This window comes from Miniopterus schreibersii, assembly GCF_964146895.1.
Source record: "Miniopterus schreibersii genome assembly, chromosome: 10".
Lineage (NCBI taxonomy): Eukaryota > Metazoa > Chordata > Mammalia > Chiroptera > Miniopteridae > Miniopterus > Miniopterus schreibersii.
The window spans coordinates 20,393,301-20,414,239 of record NC_138110.1 but is presented as its reverse complement, the minus strand read 5'-3'; the positions used below and the strand labels follow the sequence as shown (position 1 = coordinate 20,414,239).

The window sequence follows — 20,939 nt, the reverse complement described above, 5'->3', positions numbered from 1 at the left end:
TGCACCAAGCCCACTCTCACTGGCAGATAAACGGGGGCAGAGTGAGGCTGAAAACTGGTTAGGGGGCTGCTCAGAGTGAATGGTATGCGCCAGCTTCTTGGCTCTGCAAATAAGGGGCTGGGAAAGGCTCCCTGAGACTCCTCGTCCTCTGGAACCCTGTGATTCCAGATCCAGGTTAGAGCTGAGCTGTGCGATACAATCCACCTCAACTGCAGTTACCTGTTAATGTCAAAAATATATCTTGGAACCCAGGGACCTGTAGGTTCAGGTTCAGGTGAGCAAGAGGCGAATATTTTCTACAATTTTATACTTTATAGACTTCTTTTGATGTTAATAGCTGGAGATAGACTGTGATATACACCTATAATATTGGAGCCCCAAATAAACATTGCTTTTCAAACTCTATTGCATTTGGTCCTGGGAACTTTTTCAGTGACAGAACACATTTGAGTAAAATCAGGAAACATGACTTTTCGGTGGTCAGTAGTCCAGCTGGCATTTGAAGCCAAGTGCATCTGAGTAGTTTAGTCTAAAACCCATCCTCCCCCCTCCGCCCCCTCACTGTCTCTCTGCCGAGCTACCAGTAAGACACAAGGTCTTTACTATTTCTTTTATAGATTATTGCTTCATCCAACCATCTTTCAAATTTAGGGCATCCCTGAAGGTCAATTTCTGCATCTCCTCACACTTCTCGGGGTTGCCCCTACAGTGACCTCATCTACCACCCAATACTGAAGATATCGGGGGGAACACCATGTAAAGTATATGATTGTCTAACCACTGTGCTATATACCTGACTAATATGAAATATTGAACGTAAACTGTAATTAAAAATTTTTTTTTAAATTAAGAAAACACACACTTAAAAGTTGTCCATACTCAGATATATCTCCCCAACCCAGATCTCTCCCGAGAGCCAAACACATGCACAGCTGCCCACCAGACAACTGCATGTGGAGGTCACTCAGGTCCCCCAGAGCCTGCATGTCCAGAACGGAGCTCTCCAGCTCCCCACCCACTACTCTTCATCTGCCTCCCTGCGTGCATGGCTCACCACCTTCCACAGCAGTGAGGGGGGGCCTGGAATGGCCCTGACTCCTCTCTTTCCCTTACTCCGTATCAGGCAGTCGACTGTGCTGCCTTGGCGCTTTTTCTAACCCATGTCCCAGGTCCTGACCCACATTCTCTCTCTCCTGCATCCTACCACAGCATCATACTTTGTGTTCCTGTGCCAGTTTTATCTCCTACTCGGTTCATTTTCCTCATTGCTGGTGGAAAGATATTTCCAAAACATTCATAGGCCCTGTGGCACACTCGCATGAGACACTGTGGCCTGTGGGACAGGCCCTTCATGATCTGTTCCCAGAGACCAGCCCACGCCGAGACCTCAGGCTGTGCAAAGGTGGGAAAGCACAGTCAGTATTTCGGGAGGAGGTGAAGTTTAGGACACTCAGATCCCAACTGGCAAGTCATGGTCTCTGGCAACACTGACTTCAAAAAACCGTCAGTTGTTCACTAACATGACTGCACGTTAGAAACACCTGTGCAGCGTATGAACCTTCCCCTGCAGGACCTCACGCCAGACCGGTTGCATCACAATCTCTGGGGATGGGGCCTCGACAATACTTTTTTCACCAGTACTATAGATTCAACAGTTTAATTCAGTAGTTCACTATACAAACATGTTCAAGTACTTGCAGCACTTCAAATACCTTGTAACTTATGCATGGCCGGTGTTAGCCTAATACAACGTAGCAGCGAACTTAAAACAAAGATTAGCTTTAAGAGGCTAAACAGAATCTTGAATTTGTGAATTTATTAATCATCCCTCCTGACTGCAGATGTAACAGCCTCTACATTTAATTCCAAGCTCTAGCTAATGGCTTACAATAAATCACCTAAAAATCAGAGCAGTTTCCTCCTTAACTGGATGTACCTTGATATACACACAGCTGAAATAACAGGGTAGACTGGTCAGCTTTGGATGTTAGCAGCACAGCGACGCACACGCCCTAATGTCCAGGGTTGGGAAAGATAAACCCTTGCATGCTATCTCCTACTTCAAGGGTTCTTAACTTGGGGCCCACAAATCGCCAACAGGTCTATGGATAGAATTCAGAGGGATCCGTAAACTCAGATGGAATAACATACACACCTTTAGTTTTATAGTAGTCCCCCATTATCTGTAGTTTTGCTTTCCTGGGTCTGAAAATGTTAAATGAAAAATTCCAGAAATAAAGAATTCATAAATTTTGAATTGCACGTCACTCTGAGTAGCGTGATGCAATCTCACGCCATCCCGCCCTGCCCCGCCCAGGATGTGAACCGTCCCTCTGTCCAGCTATATAAGCTACCTGTATGTTAGTCGCTTAGCAGCTGTCTCGGTTATCAGCTCAGCTGTTGAGGTACGGCGGTGCTTGTGTTCAAGTCCCCCTTGTTTTACTTAATGTCTCATTCCCTCACCATCTCATCACATAGGCACTGTATGGTCTCACATCATCACACAAAGGGGAGCACAGTGCAGTAAGGTATTCTGACAGAGAGAGAGAGAGACACGGAATTCACAGAACTTGTTACAGCCTGTTGTTATAACTGTTCCATTTCACTAGTTATTGTTAACCTCTTACTGTGCCTAATTTATAAAATAAACTGTATCATAGGTATGTTTGTATAGGAAGAAACAGTATACATAGGGTTCAGTACTATCCTCTGTTCCAGGCATTCACCGGGGCCTGGGAACATACCCGCATGGAGAAGGGAGGTCTACTGTACTAAACTCTAACCACTTTAACATTCCTTCAGGTAAAAATACAGCAAAAACAAACAAAAAACCCCAGCACAATGAGCAGAACCTGTTACTTTGACACCATATACTACAGCTGCTGCAGATATTATTTTTTTAGGGGTAACAGCTTCATTGAGATGTAATTCACGTACCATATGATTCGCCCATTTAAAGTGTGCAATTCAATGGCCTTTGTTATATTCAAGGAGTGTTTAACCATTACCAAGATCAGTTTTAGAATATTTCATCATCCCCCCCAAATACCTGTCCATGATCAGTCACTTCTCATTGCCCACCAGTCCCCCCAACCCTAGGCATTCACTGATCTACAGTGTGTCTAGGCTTCATCACTCTAGACTTAAGGTTTATCCATGTTGTTAGCATGTCTCATTACTTCTTTTTTTTTTTTTTTGAACCTCACCCGAGGATATTTTTTCCATTGCTTTTCAGAGAGGATGGAAGGGGAGGGAGGAAGGGAGGGAGAAGGGGGGGGAGCAGGGGGGGGGAGGGAGGGGGAGAGGGAGGGGGAGAGAAACATTGATGTGAGCTAGACATCGAATGGTTGCCTCCCGGATGGAGCCTGCAACCCAGGTACGTGCCCTTGGCCAAAATCGAACCCGGGACCCTTCAGTCTGAAGGCCGACGCTCTAACTGCTGAGCCAAACCAGCTAGAGCAGTACTTCATTCTTTTTACGGCTGAACACCACATATAATATTGCATTATGTGGATACACCACATTTTGTTTATCCATTTTTCAGTGGATGGACATTCGGGTTGTTTTCCACTTTTTAGCCACTATGAATAATGCTGATATATATATTCACATACAGGTTTTTGTGTGGATATGTTTTCATTTTTCTTGGGTCATAACAGTAGCTTTGTAAATTTTCTTGAAGTTATAAGCAATGAAAATCCCTTTTACTTTGAGCCTATCAAATTCTAACTTACATGAAAAGATGAGACATAGGATATTATTCAGGAACAATTCCAATCGCATCATTCCCCATGTGTTTGGTGATGTTTTTAAAAGCAGCTAAGATGGAATAGAAATCCCTGAACTCTGAGGTGCTCTGACAAATCGAACAGCACTCTTTGTTACTTCAAAAGTTTATCAAATAAAACATTTCAAACACTGTATTACCTCTTGCCACTAGATGGATATGATTTTCCTGACTCCTAGAAATGCCAGTTAACGTTAAATTTCAATTAACTGCCTATAGAAAATTTGAGAAATTCAAGCATCCCTTAACATGGGATCAATTTGGGGGATTTCAGCACAACTATTTAGGCAGCTCTTACATGTGACCTCACACATAAGTTCCAATGGGCTGCCTTAAGGGCGGGTTTTTTTCCTTCAGCCACCATACACTTTTGCCCGATGATACATATGCCCCTTTAGTCTACCTTCCTCATGCTGTAAAGACCTTCGCATTTGCTGCTTCTTTTTAAAGCTGTGTTGACTGAAAACTTATGTCCACACAACAATCTGCGCATGGGTGTTTAGAGCAGCTTTACTCACAATTACTTGGAAGCAATCAAGATGTCCTTGAGTAGGAGAATGGATAAACGGCGGGACATCCAGACAATGGAATATTATTCAGCCCTAAAAAGAAGTGACCTAGCAAGCTATGAAAAAAGACGGGGGAACCTTAAATGCACATTCCTAAGAGAAAGAGGCAATCTGAAAAGGCTACGTCCTGTGCGATGCCAACTACATGGCATCTGGGAAATGCAGAAGTCCGGAGACAGTGAAAAGATCAGTGGTTGCCAGGGGTTGAGGCGGTGGGGCGGGATGAAGACATGGAGCACAGGGGACCTTTAGGGCCGTGAAAATCCTCGGCCCGATACCATAATGATGGACACGTGCCATTACGTGTTATACAAATGTATAATTACATGCATCCAAACCCAAAGAATGTACACCACCACGCATAAACCCTAAGGTAAACTATGGACTTCGGGTGATCGTGATGTGTTAATGCAGGTTCATCAATTGTAGCAAACGTACTGCTCTGGCAGGGGACGTGGATAATGAGGGGGGCCATATACGCAGGGGGCAGGAGTATGTGAGAACTCTCTACCTTCCCCCAATCTTGCTGTAAACCTAAAACCGCTCCAAAATATTGTCTTAATTTAAAAACAAAGATACGTTGAGAAAGATCTCAACTACTTCGATTGCTCATTCTTCATACGCTATAGAACTCATAAAAATCTGTCTGAAGAAACATTTGAAATCTTTAAAATGTTAATGTGAAGATACTGTTTGAATTGGATTAATACAGTCCATCACGGAATGCTTTACAAAAATTATAAGAGCTAACTCACAGGGCACCTTCCACGTGCCAGGCATTGTCCATGGATCAAATAATTGACTCATAGAGCATTCCTAGGAATAAGGTCCTATTGGAATTCCCATATTACAGATGAGGAAACAGGCACAGAGAGCTTATGTGACTTGTCGAAGGTCACACGGGTAGTCACGGCTGCGTGAGACTCAGACCCTTGATCACTGCACCGCCTGCTGCTTCTGAGATGAGGTGGTTGCCACTGTAACAGTATCATAGCACAATGGTGTTAGATTGTAACCATTTCAACGACCACTCTCAGGCTAATAAATGGCGGATTTAATAAGCAATTTTAAAGAATCACAAGGAAAGAAGGGAGGGAAGTAGACAGACAGATAACCCCAATGAAAGAAAGAGAGGGCACACTTTTCTCCCACCGGCTCAGGTGCAGGGCTACCCCCGACTCTGCTCACCCAGCCTGCGCCACTCACTTTACTTGTCTGAAGGAAGAACAGTGTGAGGCCATGTCACACTCCGAGCCATTTATTCTCCACTTAGGAGAGAAGACGGCGAATCAATCACAGACACAACAGACCCCCAAATCAAACCTGGCTCACATTTGAAAAATGAAAAGTCCCTAAACATATTTTTTAAACATACGATTACCTTTTTTTCAAAATTTATTGTTGACAGTATTACAGATGTCCCCCATCTTCCCCGCCCTAGCCTAGGCCTCCCCCAAGTTAGTGGAGGAACTCTAACCTATTACACAAAATAAAGTGGCCGAAGTCACAGTTTCTCTTAATATTTTCCTTTATAACTTCTAAAAGATGAGTTAAAGGGTTGTTATTAAACTACAAATGACAGGGCACAAACTAGTCAGGGCCCAAGTCTGCCTCTACGGCCCTCCGGCGTGCTCTCGGACCATTACAGAATCTACCCACACCTCCCTTTCTGTGTTGGCCACTCTGTGTCATTCTAGAAGTCACTGTCTTCCCTTCTGGATCTAGCCCGCTCACCCTAACTCACTTGTTCTGCGCTCCACTCTATTCAGAGGCCAGCATTCGAGCCAGCCACGTCTTTGAAAAATGGTCTCACAAACTAGTCAAACACCACTTACCGATGGGACAGGTTCTGAGAAACCCGTCGTCAGGCGAGTTCGTCACCACGCAAACATCCCAGCGTGCACTCACACAAACCTAGACGGTACAGCCTACGCACACCCAGGCTACGTGTGCAACGGCCTCCTGCTCCGAGGCTGCGAGCCTGTACAGATGGACTGCGCCAAACACCACGGGACTAAATCAAGCCCAGGAGGAAACGGTGCCGTCGAGAGAGGTGGTAAATGTGAGACGTACGAGGCTGCTGCCCGCGTATCATGGCAGACGGTTTTATAACAAGTTTTTTTTTAATAATTAGAAAGAGTATATTCTAAAATAATACAAGTCACAAGTAATACTTTATTATCATTATCAAATATTATGCACTGTATATAATGTAAGTGCTGCACTTTTATATGACTGACAACGCAGCAGGCTTGCTCACATGGCCTCCCACAGACCCCTGAGTGATGGGCTATATGATGATAGCAGGAGGCAACAGGAATTTCTCAGCTCCAATCCCATGGGACCACCATTGTATATGAGGTCCATCGTTGACTAAAATGTCTACAATGTCTTGTGAAAAAGTCACTTTGATGATTTAGTACCATGATAGGGAAGACATCTTTTTTTTAAATATATCTTTATTGATTTCAGAGAGAGGAAAGGAGAGGGAGAGAGAGATAGAAACATCAATGATGAGAGAGTCATTGATCGAGCCCGCAACCCGGGCATGTGCCCTGACCGGGAATCGAACCCCGATCGCCTGGATCCTAGGTCGACGCTCAACCGCTGAGCCACGCCCGGCGGGGCGGGAAGACACCTTTGATTCCTTCTAAGAACATTGCATCACCAGCCCAATTCAGAGAGGAGAGAGCACTGTAGAATAGGAAAACCTGGGTTTCAGATGGACACTGACGATAGCTGTGTGATCTGGGCAGGGTCCACAACCACACTGTCGGCTGCCTCCCTCACAACGGGATTGTACCAAACAGAGCTTGTTATCTACGACCACAGTTCAGATGAGAAGCACTGGAGTATTTTGGTTGACGTTATCAACCATCACAGCAAGAAACTACTAGTCAGCTTCTATTAATGCAGCTCTCAAGACTTATATTTTCCCAGGACAACAGGAGAGAGCCACTGTCTCCTCCTCTGGTCAGCCTAGACCCAGACTCCTGGCTCAACTATGGATGTCACATTTCATAGGCTGTTTTGAAAAACTGGAAGATATTCAGGGGAAGTGACCTGAATATCAGCATGGTGACTTGTCGTATGAAGAACGCTCGCCAGACCAGGAAGAGTTTAGCTCGGAGAAGAAAAGACTAAATGAGCATGCCCGGAGCAGACTGTTCTGGCAGCTGCTCCAGAAAACAAGGTGGGAACCAGAAATCTGCTCACCTCTGAGTTTCACACAGTAGAACGACTGTCTCCTGAGGGGACTAGAAGTTTCCAGAGGACTGGCTGCCACAACACTGAAAATACTGAGAAAGGAATCCCTATGGTAAAAGACTTGACCTCAAAAGCATTCCAGTTTCACGTGAGGAAATCTCCCTCATTCTATGCATTTCGTGAACACATACTCTGCAAAATAAAATAAGGGGCTCTATAAATATAAGGAAGTGAAATGAACAGAATTGTAGAACTAACAACCTCACACAAATGGGAAGAGAAATCTCTGCTTTGGATTGCTGAGCCAGAGTTCGTACACACAAACTCCAATTATGACGGGTCAATACGGGCAATGACATAGGGACTAAAATTTTAAGGGCCCAATGACCTAGTGGGAAAGCAGAACAAACTGGAGTGAGAATACAGGGTGGTGCATAAGTAGGTTTATAGTTGTGAGTACGCAAAACACAGAGTTTATTCCTCTATTATTTATTAATTATAGTATTATTTTCCATTTGAACTGTAAAGCTACTTTTGCCCTACCCTGTATATTGATCCTCAATGTCCTAAATAAAGATTAGTACTAGAAATTTAAACTAAATTCAGCTAGACTATAAATAGTTCATACACCTATATTAATATGTTCTCAATACCCTCTCAGCAAACACAGTTAGAGGTATATCTATTCTTAGCTAGCAAGGGTGACTAATCAGAGAAGTTGCTGGGTGCTAGGATTTCCCCCTGCTCTTTCTCTCTCTGCTACTAGGTGTAAGGCATTTTCTAAAAAGACATTCCATAATTTTAAGTTCTCTTGGTATTGCTTTCCTAAAGAGGGTTAATTCCCTTTTTAACTAAAAAGGACATCTTTTTTAAAGCAGGTCATCGATCCTGAAGCATTCTGTTCTCTAGTTCTGGGAATAGAGAGGCCTGAATTAATTTCCGTCATCTTTTGGCCGTAGGTGCCCCTCCTCTGGCTTCCAACATCATCGATCTATAAATGGGGGCAGGAGCCAGGCAGGCTCAAAAAGCATTTGCTTTTAAATGTGCCCACTGTGGTTCTAAAGGACATAGACACAGGGCTTTCTCCGGGACAGGCGGCTTTGCAGGCAGGCTTCTGAAACATGCCTCATGCACAGAAGACTTCCCTCACTCAGGTGCATTACCTGAGTTACACAGGTGGTTTCAGCAAAGTTCTCTTTCTGCCTCACTCATACAGCATCTGGGAGTGTAAAATAAGTATCGAAGCGTGAGCCCCATCTGATCAACTCAACCTCTGGGGGGAGGCCTGGGCATGGGTAGTTTAAAACCTTCCCAGTGATTCACCTGGGCAGCCAGGGTTGCGAATCATGGCAGAAGAGGCCAGGCATCTGTTGACACTGAGGGATCCTCCACCTTCTCAACACGCTTTCAAATTCCCTGGATCAAAACCACTCTCTGATCCTCAATTCACGCTGCAATGTCAAGAGCAACCAAGCAGAGTACTTAAAGAACGGAGAGACCACTGAAACCTGTGATGCAGATTCTTTATGTGAGCACCAGCGCTGAATCCCAGAAATCATGAATTACCATCCATTCCAAACATTTCCCAAACACTGGTCCAAAGACTTGACCCTTGTAAAGCTTTAAAAAATACAGGTGATTTGATTATACCCTTGAGATTCTGATTCAGTCAAGTCTGGGGTGGGACTGGGTGGTGTCCCTCAGTGATTCCCATGCAGGACCATTTAAGGGAACCTCTGCTTACTCCATCCATGGGCAAGACAAGACCCGGTCATGTACTAGTCCACAAACACTGTTTCATCTGTGGCTTTAGACACTGCCCTGGACATTAACCTAGTAATCTCTTTTGAACATGCACCCCTAGGAATAAGGAAAACTGAGCATGGTTCCCCAAAATATATATTTATAGATCCCTTTCCCTCCTAATGTACTAATACACTGTGCACATTATAAAAGATACACAATATTATTTTAAATCTTAAAAGCATGTGGGGAAAAATGGTCCTAATATTTTTCCCCACACTCCAATGAGTCATCTTCCAAAAACTGATGTACCCCAGCAGTTTGAAGACCACCGCTCTAAGCAACTGATTCACGACCACAGGCACCAGATGTGAGCAAGTCTCACTTCTGCCCATTTGTGAGAAAATACTTTCTGGCCTCCACCACATGCTCAGTTAGTGGTAACTGGCAGGCTGTCTTTCAAGCAATTGGCTCTAAAACAAATGAATAATTGTTTGGTTCCTGCAATGTAATGTGCTACTTTCCCTTTGATTAAGCTTACAGATGGTATCACCAAACTGGCAGCAGTGTCCATGTTCTAACACCATTCTAGGGGCTGTTCGCTCTCCGCGCAAAACAGAAAGTGTTGGTCTTCTGTATATGACAATAAGTAATTTTAAACATAATACAGTGATGCTATATTTCCTCTAGATAGACTGGCAACTATCTATAAACTTCTATAATTCTAATTTCAAACACAGACCTATAAAAAAGTCCCAAGGAACTTGGCTAACCACATGAAATTGCCTTCCTTACTATTTGCTTGGCCCAATGGACCAGCTGTTCTCAGAGGGCGGCCTGTAAAGAGAATCTGTTTTGGATTCTTCTTCCAGCACGACTTTCTTTTGGACACTATGAAATCATGATAAATATCACGTATTACTTATCATGAGTATTATCACTACCACCACTGCTATATCAGAAATTTAATTGAACAGTTACTCTACCCCAGTACTCATTCTGAGTAATTTTTCATTTATCATCTCCTTAAATTCTAACAATCTTATGAGTGAGACACTGCATTTATCCCCATTTCACAGATGCAGACACTGGTACAGAGTGGGGTCAACTTCAATAACTTGCCAAGGTCACACAGCTATGTTCTGGGAACCCAGGCAGTCTTGTCCCTGGACACCAAGTTGCCTCATTTCATGGCATCTTCCTTTCCTACTAAACTTAGGCACTGTGTCAGATCCTTTAAAGCCAGTCTGTCTTCCAGGATCTAAATATAAAAACATTAAACTAAAAAAGAAAGACTGGCTAACATGGCGTGAAAGGCATTACTCCAATGTAAATAGAAATGCTGCTTTATCCTGCTAGGCTTCACATTTTATTAGCTTTTTCCACTGAAAATTACTTCAGACACCTTGAAAAACTAAGTCTTACTCACGTGTCACCATCACTATGAATTCCAAAAGAAGCCCATGTGGGATGACAAGCTTGACTTTGACATCAGCGCGAGGCTGTGTAACGAGAGTGGTGTGTGGTCCCTTGGGCACTGCCCAGGTGAGGCTCTCTGCTTGGCACTTCACATACTTGAACCTCTTTATTTCTTACGATAACCTGAGAAGGGACGTGCACACACACATCCTCTTGTTTCATTTGAGGGCATGGAGGTGCCTTAAGTGAAAGAACTTGACCAGAGTGGAACACGGGAAGGAAGTGGTGAGGCTGTGGATCTGCGCAGGCCACCTCCTTAGACATGAGCACCCAAAAAATCATGTCTGAACAGCCCAGTGTGCACAGGTTTTAACAAAGTTGAACAATACAGGCAAGTACCTGACTACATTTTTACATCTATCAGGTTAAATTATTAGTGCCTAGGGAAAGAATTGCTGCCCACATGTTAACGAAATCCATCGAGACTAATACTTGTTAATGGATAAGAACAGAGGTAACAAATTTGTTAAATTTGCACATGCAACAGATTTGTTAAATTTGCACATGCATCAAGCCACGGAGACCTGATATGTCAGATGCAAAAATCAAGATTCAAAAATATACACTTGCTGAGCTAATGGAACACAGGGACAAGAAGGGAGATTTAATACCAATAACTGTTAATCCTGCTCAGCACATAAAAAATCAATTGCACAAGTGCAGAATGAGGGCAACCTATCTTAAAGAAGCTGGAATTTATAGTGACAGACAGTAGATTAGTTACCTGGCGCTGAGGGATGGATTTCAAAGAAACATAAGGAAACTTTGGGAGTTCAGGAAACGTTCATTATTTGCACTGTGGTAGTGGTTTCACAGGTGCGTACATATGTCAAAATGTGTCAAGTTGTATATGCAATCTAATGCATGTAAGTGCAGTTTAAACATGTACAGTTTACTGCTGGTATATTAAATCTCATTAAAGTTGTAATAGATAGTTCTTGTGCATATGTGGGTGGGAAAAAGAGCAATAGAAATTTAACAGCTTGCAAACTTGTTAAAAGTCAACAATATGAAATGCCTGCCAGAAATCAATGCAACTATAGGCTCCTCTAACAGAAGTTCTGTGTAAGAAAATAACTCTTTACCTCACCTGGCAGATCTACATTCAGAAACCACCAAAATCAGAGAGAAAGGCCAAGTGGTGTCCAAGGATGACCACAATGGGACAGGTCTGAAAATCCCGTTCAGAATGAATGGCTGGGGAGAAGAGGTCACAGGCTGCTGTGTGTAAGAAAAAGCCTACGTCCTGTACAGCGGAGCGGGACAGAGCGCAGACCCAGGGGTGAAAGCAAATGGAGACCAAGTAGAGAGCTGCGTAACAGAGAAATTCCCAACAATGGAAGCTGTTAAAGAAGGGAACACATTTGCAAGACAGAGTTGCCTGTGCTGGGGATGGTGAAGCAGCACCCACAGGACCAGTTGCTGGGCCATGGTCTCCCCATATTCTTACAGCACAACCAATTTCCACCAGATGACTGCAGGCCTTCTCTTTCCTAACGGGCTGTGACTCCCCAGGTAAAGGAGAGTCAGTATTAATAAACTGAAGGATCTTTCATGTCTATGATTTTTTTATTTGGGACTTCAGAAAGTGTGCTGGGTACACTACAGATAAGCAATTCTTAGCAACATTCATGACATCTGCAGTGTCACAGACGTTAGACCAAGAAAATGGTCCAGTCCTATTCCTTTCTGACTTCACGATTTTAAAAGATGATGATATATACTTATCAATTTCTTTTAATATAGGGATGTCATTAGAGACATTCACTGCACAATTAAATAACTTTCCCCTACACTCAGAAATCTAAATGATGAAACTAGAATTTTAAGCATGATAGGTAGAAATAGAGAGAATGATATCAGCTAAGAGGTTATAAATGATCGAAATGATGCCACAGGCCTCAGCACTATGGCACCCATTGAGGAGCGTGATGGGTGAGTGCTGGCATGGCCGGGCAAGAGGGCAGGGAGAGGAAACCGAGGTGGGCAGGGAACAGTAGGTACAGGTGAAGAACATAGTGAAGAGAGCAACCCTGTGAACAAAGGGGAACCACTCTGGGCATGTTCTAGAAATAAGAGATAATGCCAGAGAGGAAATTAAAAGCCGCTCCCATGTGCAGACATCACAAGCATCTCCTATCCCTTGATCTAAGCAGCCTGGTCCTGACTTGAAATCATAATGAATGGAAAGAAAAACAAAACTTCATCCAAAAGTCAGGGTTGACTAAAGTCATGGTTTCAGAATGGACTGTAAAAATTCAGCAAGTCATTGCTCCCTAATTCCTAACCCTGCCAGTGGTTCCACCATTCACAGTATTTAACAACATCCAATGAAGCAATCAGCTTTAACGTGCGCGCTCCAAATTTCTACAGTGTTCAAGGGCTTTCCAAGGCTCCTGGTGACTTCTCACTGGGTCCAAGTCCCTCTCCAAGGCAGGGTTAATGTTCCCTTAAAGGGTGAGGACACTGAGAAGCACAGAGGCCAAAGGGTTTGTCCACAGACACACAATGGGGAGCAAGGCAACATTACTAAGGACAGATCCTGGGACACTCCTGTACAGTAAACAACCTACAGAAAACAAAACCTGGCTCTGCTCCGATCAGCACGAGGATGTTCTCTCACTGAAAACATGAGGCTCAATCAGAAAATACTCCATACCCAGACCTTCCACCAAACTGTACAACAACCCAGAAAAATAATCACCTCACATCAAAAAGTGACGAGGGCCGGACCAGTGTTGCTCAGTGGTTGAGCGTCAACCCATGAACCTGGAGGTTGCAGTTCGATTCCCAGTCGGGGCTCGATCTCCAGTGGGAGGCTTGCAGGAGGCAGTCGATCGATGATTCTCTATCATCATTATGTTTCAACTCTCTCTCCCTCTCCCTTCCTCTCTCTGAAATAAAAAAATATATATATTTGTGTATGTACACATACGTGTATGCGTGTATATACACATATATTGTATATGTATACACACACACATATATATGAAATAAAAAAAAGTGAGGAGGAATCAGCATCCCTCTAACTAGGACTTGATCTCAAAGCAAAGTGTGAACTTCAGTCACCTATGTATAACTCTTTTTAAAAATTATTTTCCCAGAGATTCAAGTTCAAGAGTCTTCCCCCTAAGACATCCTAAGAAGTCCACTCATCCCAGAGTGTCCCACCCCAATGACTAGGCAGATGATGTTATTAATTCCATTTTTGGTGTTTGGGGGGTTGTTTTGACTTCCAAAGATGGAGAATGCAGCGCGTCATTTCCTCTCCTTCTGCAACACATTTCCAGTCAGGAAATCTTCTCCTTGCCCAGAGAGGAGCCAATGTGCTTGCTTTCGGTTGTCAATGGCAACAGAGGCCAGCCTCTCCCTTCCACTCATCCCGTCATCCTCAAACTCACTTCCTCCTGTTTACAAAAGTGAAATGCTTCTAGTTTTGGGGGAGTCCCTTTTTCACAGCATTTCCATACTGCTTCCCCCGGAAGGCCTTCAAATTCTCTCCAAACTATACACTTGTGGGGACCCCAATCAGGGTTCATGATCTAGGCCCCCTCTCCTCAGCAAGCACGGGCTTTCCCTCAAGGAACTTCTCCCCAACTCCAGGGTCTGTCACCCGTCAGCCCCATGCCACAGGTGTGCCTAGCTGCCTGTCCCCTCCCTGGTTTCCCAGGCAACCACAGCCCCATCTTTCACTATTAGTCACAGCTTCGCCACACTGGAGAGGCCGACTGAAATGTGTGTGTTCAAAGACCTTGACTACCTGAGCAAATAAATTTGCTTTGCAGCCTCCCCATTCTCTTTCAAGAAAAGCAAACAATCCGACCTGGCCAGCCCAATCAGATGGCTCAGTCCCACCAGCAAAGCTAGAAGATGCAAGGACACTCTAGCCTCACTGTGCAATCTCAGACACTTTTCAACCATCGAGGAGCAAGGTCTATCTGCTGGCCCTCATGGTGCCCTGAGGACCACGGGCCACTCCGTTCTTGGGAAGACACTGTGGACCATCAGCAGGTACCACTGAGGGAGGCAGGGCCGCTTCTCAGCTAGTGCAGGGGCTTCTCAGCACACAGACTGGGTCTGATCCCACCTTCACCGCGGACTATCTTCAGGACCTTGGAGAGCTGTTCAACAGCTTCAAGCCTCTCTCGTCATCCAGAGGGCGGGGTAACAACTCTCACTTAGTGGCTTTAAAAACTAAATGCATTAGCACTTCGAGTTTCTCTTCCTTTGAACGTCGATCACACGCCGGAGGGCACAGCGCTGGTGATACAGGAAACAGAACATCCCACATGCCACATGGACTCTTGATCATTCCCTTTCATTCATTATACAGAACTTGTTTACAACAGACAAGGGCTTTCCACACGAATCTAGGCTTCTCATGAGACGTACGCATCCTTGTAAGTGGTACAGGAGTGTGGAGGAGGAAAAGTTCGTGTGGAATAGGGCCCATCAGAGAAAAATTGTTCTTTGAGCATCCCTTGTGTCTTTATCTAACAAACGAAAACGTTTCCATTTCTCTAGGCCAGCATTTCCCAAAGACTGCTGCACAGAACATTAGTCCCTTGAGATAATCCCTGAACAGTTTCGTGCCTATGATTTGCAAACCCAGCACAATGCAAGTCAACACACCTGCTCTGAGAAGCCCTGCCTTAACGTTTTATTTGATGAATTCAGGGTTTCCCGAACTCGTCTGAGCATCTTTGTACCCTCTGTCAGTAGAATATACTTTTCTCCCACATTTCACCCGAACCTTCACAGGCCCCCACAGCCTGGCCCACCCTGTCTCTAACTGTACAGTCCACAACTCGCCTACACACCCACTCCCCACGTAGTTAAACTTTCCTGGGGGCTGCTGCCTGACCATGCCCTTTTGTTTATAATAGCTTTGCGATACAAATAAATAATACAATAATGACTAGGTAATACAAGAATAAACTGTGTTTCGTGTACTCACAACTGTAAACCTACTTTTGCCCACAACTATATGTGGTCTTGTGTGTCTGGCTTCTTTCACTTAGCATAATGTCTACAAGGTTCATCCATGTGGTAGCATCTATCAGCACTTTGTTCCTTTTTATCGCCAAATATTATTCCACTGCATGAATATACCACCTGTTGTTTATCCAATCAACAACTGATGGATATTTAGATTGTTTTCACCTTTTGGCTGTTGTGAATAATGCTGCTAAGAACATTTGTTTGTAAGTTTTTACACGAAGGTATGTTTTCATTTCTCTTAGGTATATATTTAAGAGTAGAATTGCTGGGTCATGTGGTAACTCTGTGTTTGACCTTTTGAAGAACTGCCAGACTATTTTACAAAGCAGCTGCACCATTTCCACTAGCAGTGTACGAGGATTCCAATTTCTCCGCATCTTTGCCAACACTCATTTTTACCTCTTTTCAGTTACAGCCATCCTACTGAACATAAAACAGGATGTTGTTGTGGTTTTGTGACCATGCCTTTTGATACCATTGCTAAGGTTATGATCACTCTATTCCACCCACCTAGATGCCTTCTTCTCATGCTATGTATCCTACCAATTCACCAAGATCCATCCTAAATCCTACAATTTCCTTGGACCATCTGTGACAGTCACGTCTCCAAACAATTCAAATGACCCCGTGCATGGCTTCTATTTACAATTCCTGCAGTTAATAGGCTTTTTGGCCTACTTATGTTTTCTCTCTCCAACCAGACTGTGAGCTCCTTAGGAAGTGGGGAGAGGTCTTACATTTCTCAGTGTTCATTCAGTACGGTGCCTAATAAATAACTGATAATTCACAAATGTCCACTGATAGGATGATAGGATTTAACATAGGAGCCGAGGCTGGCGTTAGGGCAGGTGAAAATGAGGGAGAGCGCATTTTGGGTCTCAGACTGGGAAGGAGCAGAAAGAAGCAAGCAGGGGAGGTCAGTCCCCTTTCTCACAGGGAACTACAGGTTCTTATGCACTGCACAGAATTCATGAATGTGATGTTTCATACTATTTTAACATTCTTCTTCGCTGTGGTTCTTGATTTACTCTCTAGATTTGGTAAGTTCAACAGGGAATGGACAGTGAACAAATCCTCTTATTGTATCTCCTCTTTCTTGCCTCCAGGGCAGTAAGACTCTGCGTAAACTCACAGGATGGGGATGGAGGTCTGTATTTATCCCCCTGAGCTTCCACAGAGTCCCCCCTACTGATCTACATACAGCATCAAGAGATGGAGAGTCCCCATCAAGAAAGAAAATCTGGCCTAGCCGGTGTTCCTCAGTGGTTGAGCATCAACCCATGAAGCTGGAGGTCACGGTTAGATTCCCAGTGAGGGCTCATGCCTGAGTTACAGGCTCGATCCCCAGTAGGGGGCGTGCAGGAGGCAGCTAATCAATGATTCTCATCACTGATGTTTCTATCTCCCTTTCCCTCTCCCTTCCTCTCTCTGAAATCAATAAAAACATATTGAAAGAAAGAAGGAAGGAGGGAGGGAGGGAGAGAAGGGAGGGAGGGAGAAGGACAGAAAGACAGACGAAAGAGAGAGAGAGAGAGAGAAAGAAAGAAGAAAAAAAGAAAGAGAGAGAGAGAGAGAGAGGGAAGGAAGGAAGGAAAGAAGGAAGGAAGGAAGGAAGGAAGGAAGGAAGGAAGGAAGGAAGGAAGGAAGGAAGGAAGGAAGGAAGGAAGGAAGGAAAGAAAGAAAGAAAGAAAGAAAGAAAGAAAGAAAGAAAGAAAGAAAGAAAGAAAGAAAGAAAGAAAGAAAGAAAGAAAGAAAATCTGGTACCCAGTGAATCAAGAGAAAGAATTGCTGAGTCCAAGACCAACTGAGTCATAGCCTCCAAAGACTGGAAGTCTCACACCCCTTTCCACCCAGCTGTTACGGAGGCTCAGAGTCAAGGCACACGGTGCTGGGCTACGGCTACTTGAATCACATAATTATTTCAGTAACTACTGATGAGTCAGGAAGAGCACAACACACAGTTGGCAAGTATTGTTAAATGAATGTGTTCTAGTATTCAAAATTCACAGAGAAAGCCCATATTGGAAATACAGCAAAAACTTTCCCTAAATCTGACCAGTAGGTCTCTTCTTTCTTACACAGCAAGGATTCTTCTAATGTGTCTCTCAGATCAATAACAGAAACCCTGAGCTGCTGACAACAGAACATTCCAAAATAGCCCTCTCCTGTGGCCACATGGGCTGGTCTTATACTTCTAAGGCACATTAGTGAGCAAAAATGTAAGTAAGAATTTCAGCAAAATTATCTGGCTATACCCTGGGACTCAGCAGATAAAATGAGTATAAACTTTAAAACCTTAAAGAAAACCCATAAGGAGCAAATCCTGGTTCAACGTTAACACTCAAACCCCTTAGTCATCACCAAATGCACTGCCCTAAGCAAGACTGGATCACCAGCACCTGGATGCCCACAGCCCCTTCCTTCCAGTGGGTGTGAATAAGAACATAAACAAGAGAAATAACCCAAGTGTAGGATAACCGTGGGCCCAGCGTCAGGCGTGGCAGGGAAAATGGGGCCATCTGGCCAAGAGGACCTATAATGTGAATAAAGCTTGAAGTTAGGAGATTCTCAAAGCTATAGGACCTCAAGGAGTCTTTGATAAAGAACAGCAAGGAGAATGGGATGAAAACCAATCGAGTATCAATGACATCCATGAAAGACCAAGTCTTAGGGAGCTGCAGGAACCTTTAGCACAGTAGGAAGTCATCAGAACCAAGCCACACTCACCTTCTGTTTCAGAACTATAAAAAGCCACCCCATAAAGAAGAAAAGACAGTTCTCTTTGCAAGAAGCAAATGAAAACAACTCAGCTTAAGTGATTCCCCCAAGGCACAGAAGCCTGTCCAGACCCCAGGTCTCCCTCCACTGTGCCATACACTTGACCTCCAACAGTAATACATGAGCAGGGCTGTGGGCTACAATACACTAAAACGCATTCTCTCCACAGGATCTGACCTTGAACCAACCTTTCTATTAGGAGGTATGCATCAACAGGTTACACCAAGCTAAGGGACTCCTGGTCAGGCCCTGATGGCACATTAATATAGTATGTGGAACTTCTTATGGTATTCGAGGTCAAAAGTTGCAACCATTTTAGCTGCACAGTCTCTTACCACATTTTGGAGAAATAAAATGGTTATAGATCATTGCATTTATTAAATTGCTTATTCTCTAATCACTGCTTATTTTGGATATAGTCACTGTATAACCATAATGAAACTGACTTTTTATATACCGATCTCCACAGCAAGCAATAAAACACTATAAATCAGTAAGAAAGCCTATGAGACAATCTCCCCTCATGGGAACTTTCATTGGGTTGAAAATTATGCTTGAAAAAGCCACTAAATAGCCTTGGCCTGTGTGGCTCAGTTGGTTAGAGTGTCGAAAAGTCGTGGGTCTGAGTCCTGGTCAGGGCACATACTCTGGTTTCAGGTTTGATCCCTGGTCAGGATGTGTACAGGAGGAAACCGACTGATGTTTCTCTCTCACATTGATGTTTCTCTCTTTCTCCTCCCGCCCCCCCCCCCGTTTCCTCTCTATCTAAAATCAATAAAAACATAGCCTTCGGTGAGGAATAAAAATTTTAAAAAGCCACTGAATAAACAGATCACCTTAAATGGAATTCTCCTGTATAGAAACCAATCACTCCCCCCTAAATTAACCTAAGCAGTCCCCCTCACCCCCACCCAAGAACTTCCCTATGTATGCTGCTAGCTCCACGGATGCTCTCCAGATGTAGAAAGAAAGATCTGGCTGAAAGGATACAGCATTTTAGTGTTAACTGGAATATACATTTCTGCTGAAACTTCATTAAAACTGTTTTTCCCTAAATTATGTCTGAAGAGTTCAAAGACTAACACTGTGATGGTGAATTTTGTGTGTCAACTTGGCTAGGACACGGTACCCAGACATTGGGTCAAGCGCTAATCTAGATACTGCTGTGAAGATAATTTTTTAGATGAGATTAACATTTAAATCAGTAGACTCTGAGTAAAGCAGATTCCCTCCATAATGTGGGTGAGCCTCATCCAATCAGTTGAAGGTCACAGGAGAAAAAAATCGACCTCTTCAAAAGGGAGGATTCTGCCAGTAGGCTGTCTTCAGTCTTAAGGCGCAAAATCAACTCTATTCTGGGTCTCCAACCTGCAAGCCTTGAGCCAATTCCTAAGAATAAAAATCCTCCACCACCGCCCCCCCCATACACACACACTTCATACTGGTTCTGTTTCCCTAGAGAATGCTAATACAATTGCCTAGCCCATCTTCTGAGGAAATAACCTGTACTTATGCTTCAAAGAGCAAAAATGAGACCTATTTAAATGGCTAAATAGAACTCCACTTCCAGGCAAAAACAAAACAAAATCACTATGCATGACTATTAACTGGAAATTTCTATTTCCACCCCAAATGCTTGGCATTTCAAGAAGTTATCAGTCCTAGTTCCTTCAAAAGGGAGACTCCAGTGAAATCTGTAAAATGAACGATGATGCTATAAAATGGATTCATTATACCAGTAGGAGAGGAGAGCCAAAAGGAAGTCAAAGAGATGAAATGCTAGGCGTTTATTGCATTGCTCAAACAATGAAATAAGTCTAAAGAGCCACTGCTCTCCAAGCCTAGGTTCAGGTTCACAAGAATAAAATGAAGACATTATGAAATGTAGAAAATGCAACCTGGGCTGGTTTTGTTTTAAATATGTCCTCAAGTCTAGAACCACCATTGAGCTAAAGCAGCAAAGTCTGACCCCCACTCCTCGACAACCCAGAAAGACTTCTGGGTTGATGTGGTTCTTACCTGGCCATCTGCTTGTAGGCTTCTTCTGCCACAGCAAAGATGTGGGGGTCCATATCCCCCATGTTTTGGCCGCTGTAGGCATAGATGACATCTTGTCCATAGATTGGCAGCTGTTCATAAGGATTAATGGCAACGAGCACAATACCTGCAAACAAACAATGCAGTCAGATTCTCATAGCACAATGGCCCCCAGTATTAGCTAATAAAGGCCCCTGTTCATATCCACCAAATCTAAAGAATGAGAGGGTAACAGAATGAGTCTTAATGAATCACTCAACTAAATGAAGACATATCTATGTATTTACCAGGCACCATGCTAGGCCCTGGTAGAGAAGAGAATGACAGGGCAGGCTTCC

The 20,939-nt window shown here is 43.8% G+C and overlaps 1 protein-coding gene across 3 annotated transcripts in view; it reads right to left on the bottom strand.

Moving 5' to 3' along the window:
- The window catches only part of MYO5B (myosin VB), a 286,130-nt gene that overhangs the window by 133,360 nt on the left and 131,831 nt on the right, over positions 1 to 20,939 (bottom strand). For all 3 annotated transcript variants that reach the window (XM_081149483.1, XM_081149482.1, XM_081149484.1), the window contains exon 4: positions 20,584 to 20,728. In XM_081149483.1, the coding sequence (XP_081005609.1) occupies positions 20,584 to 20,728 (145 nt within the window). The remainder of the gene's footprint in view (positions 1 to 20,583; positions 20,729 to 20,939) is intronic.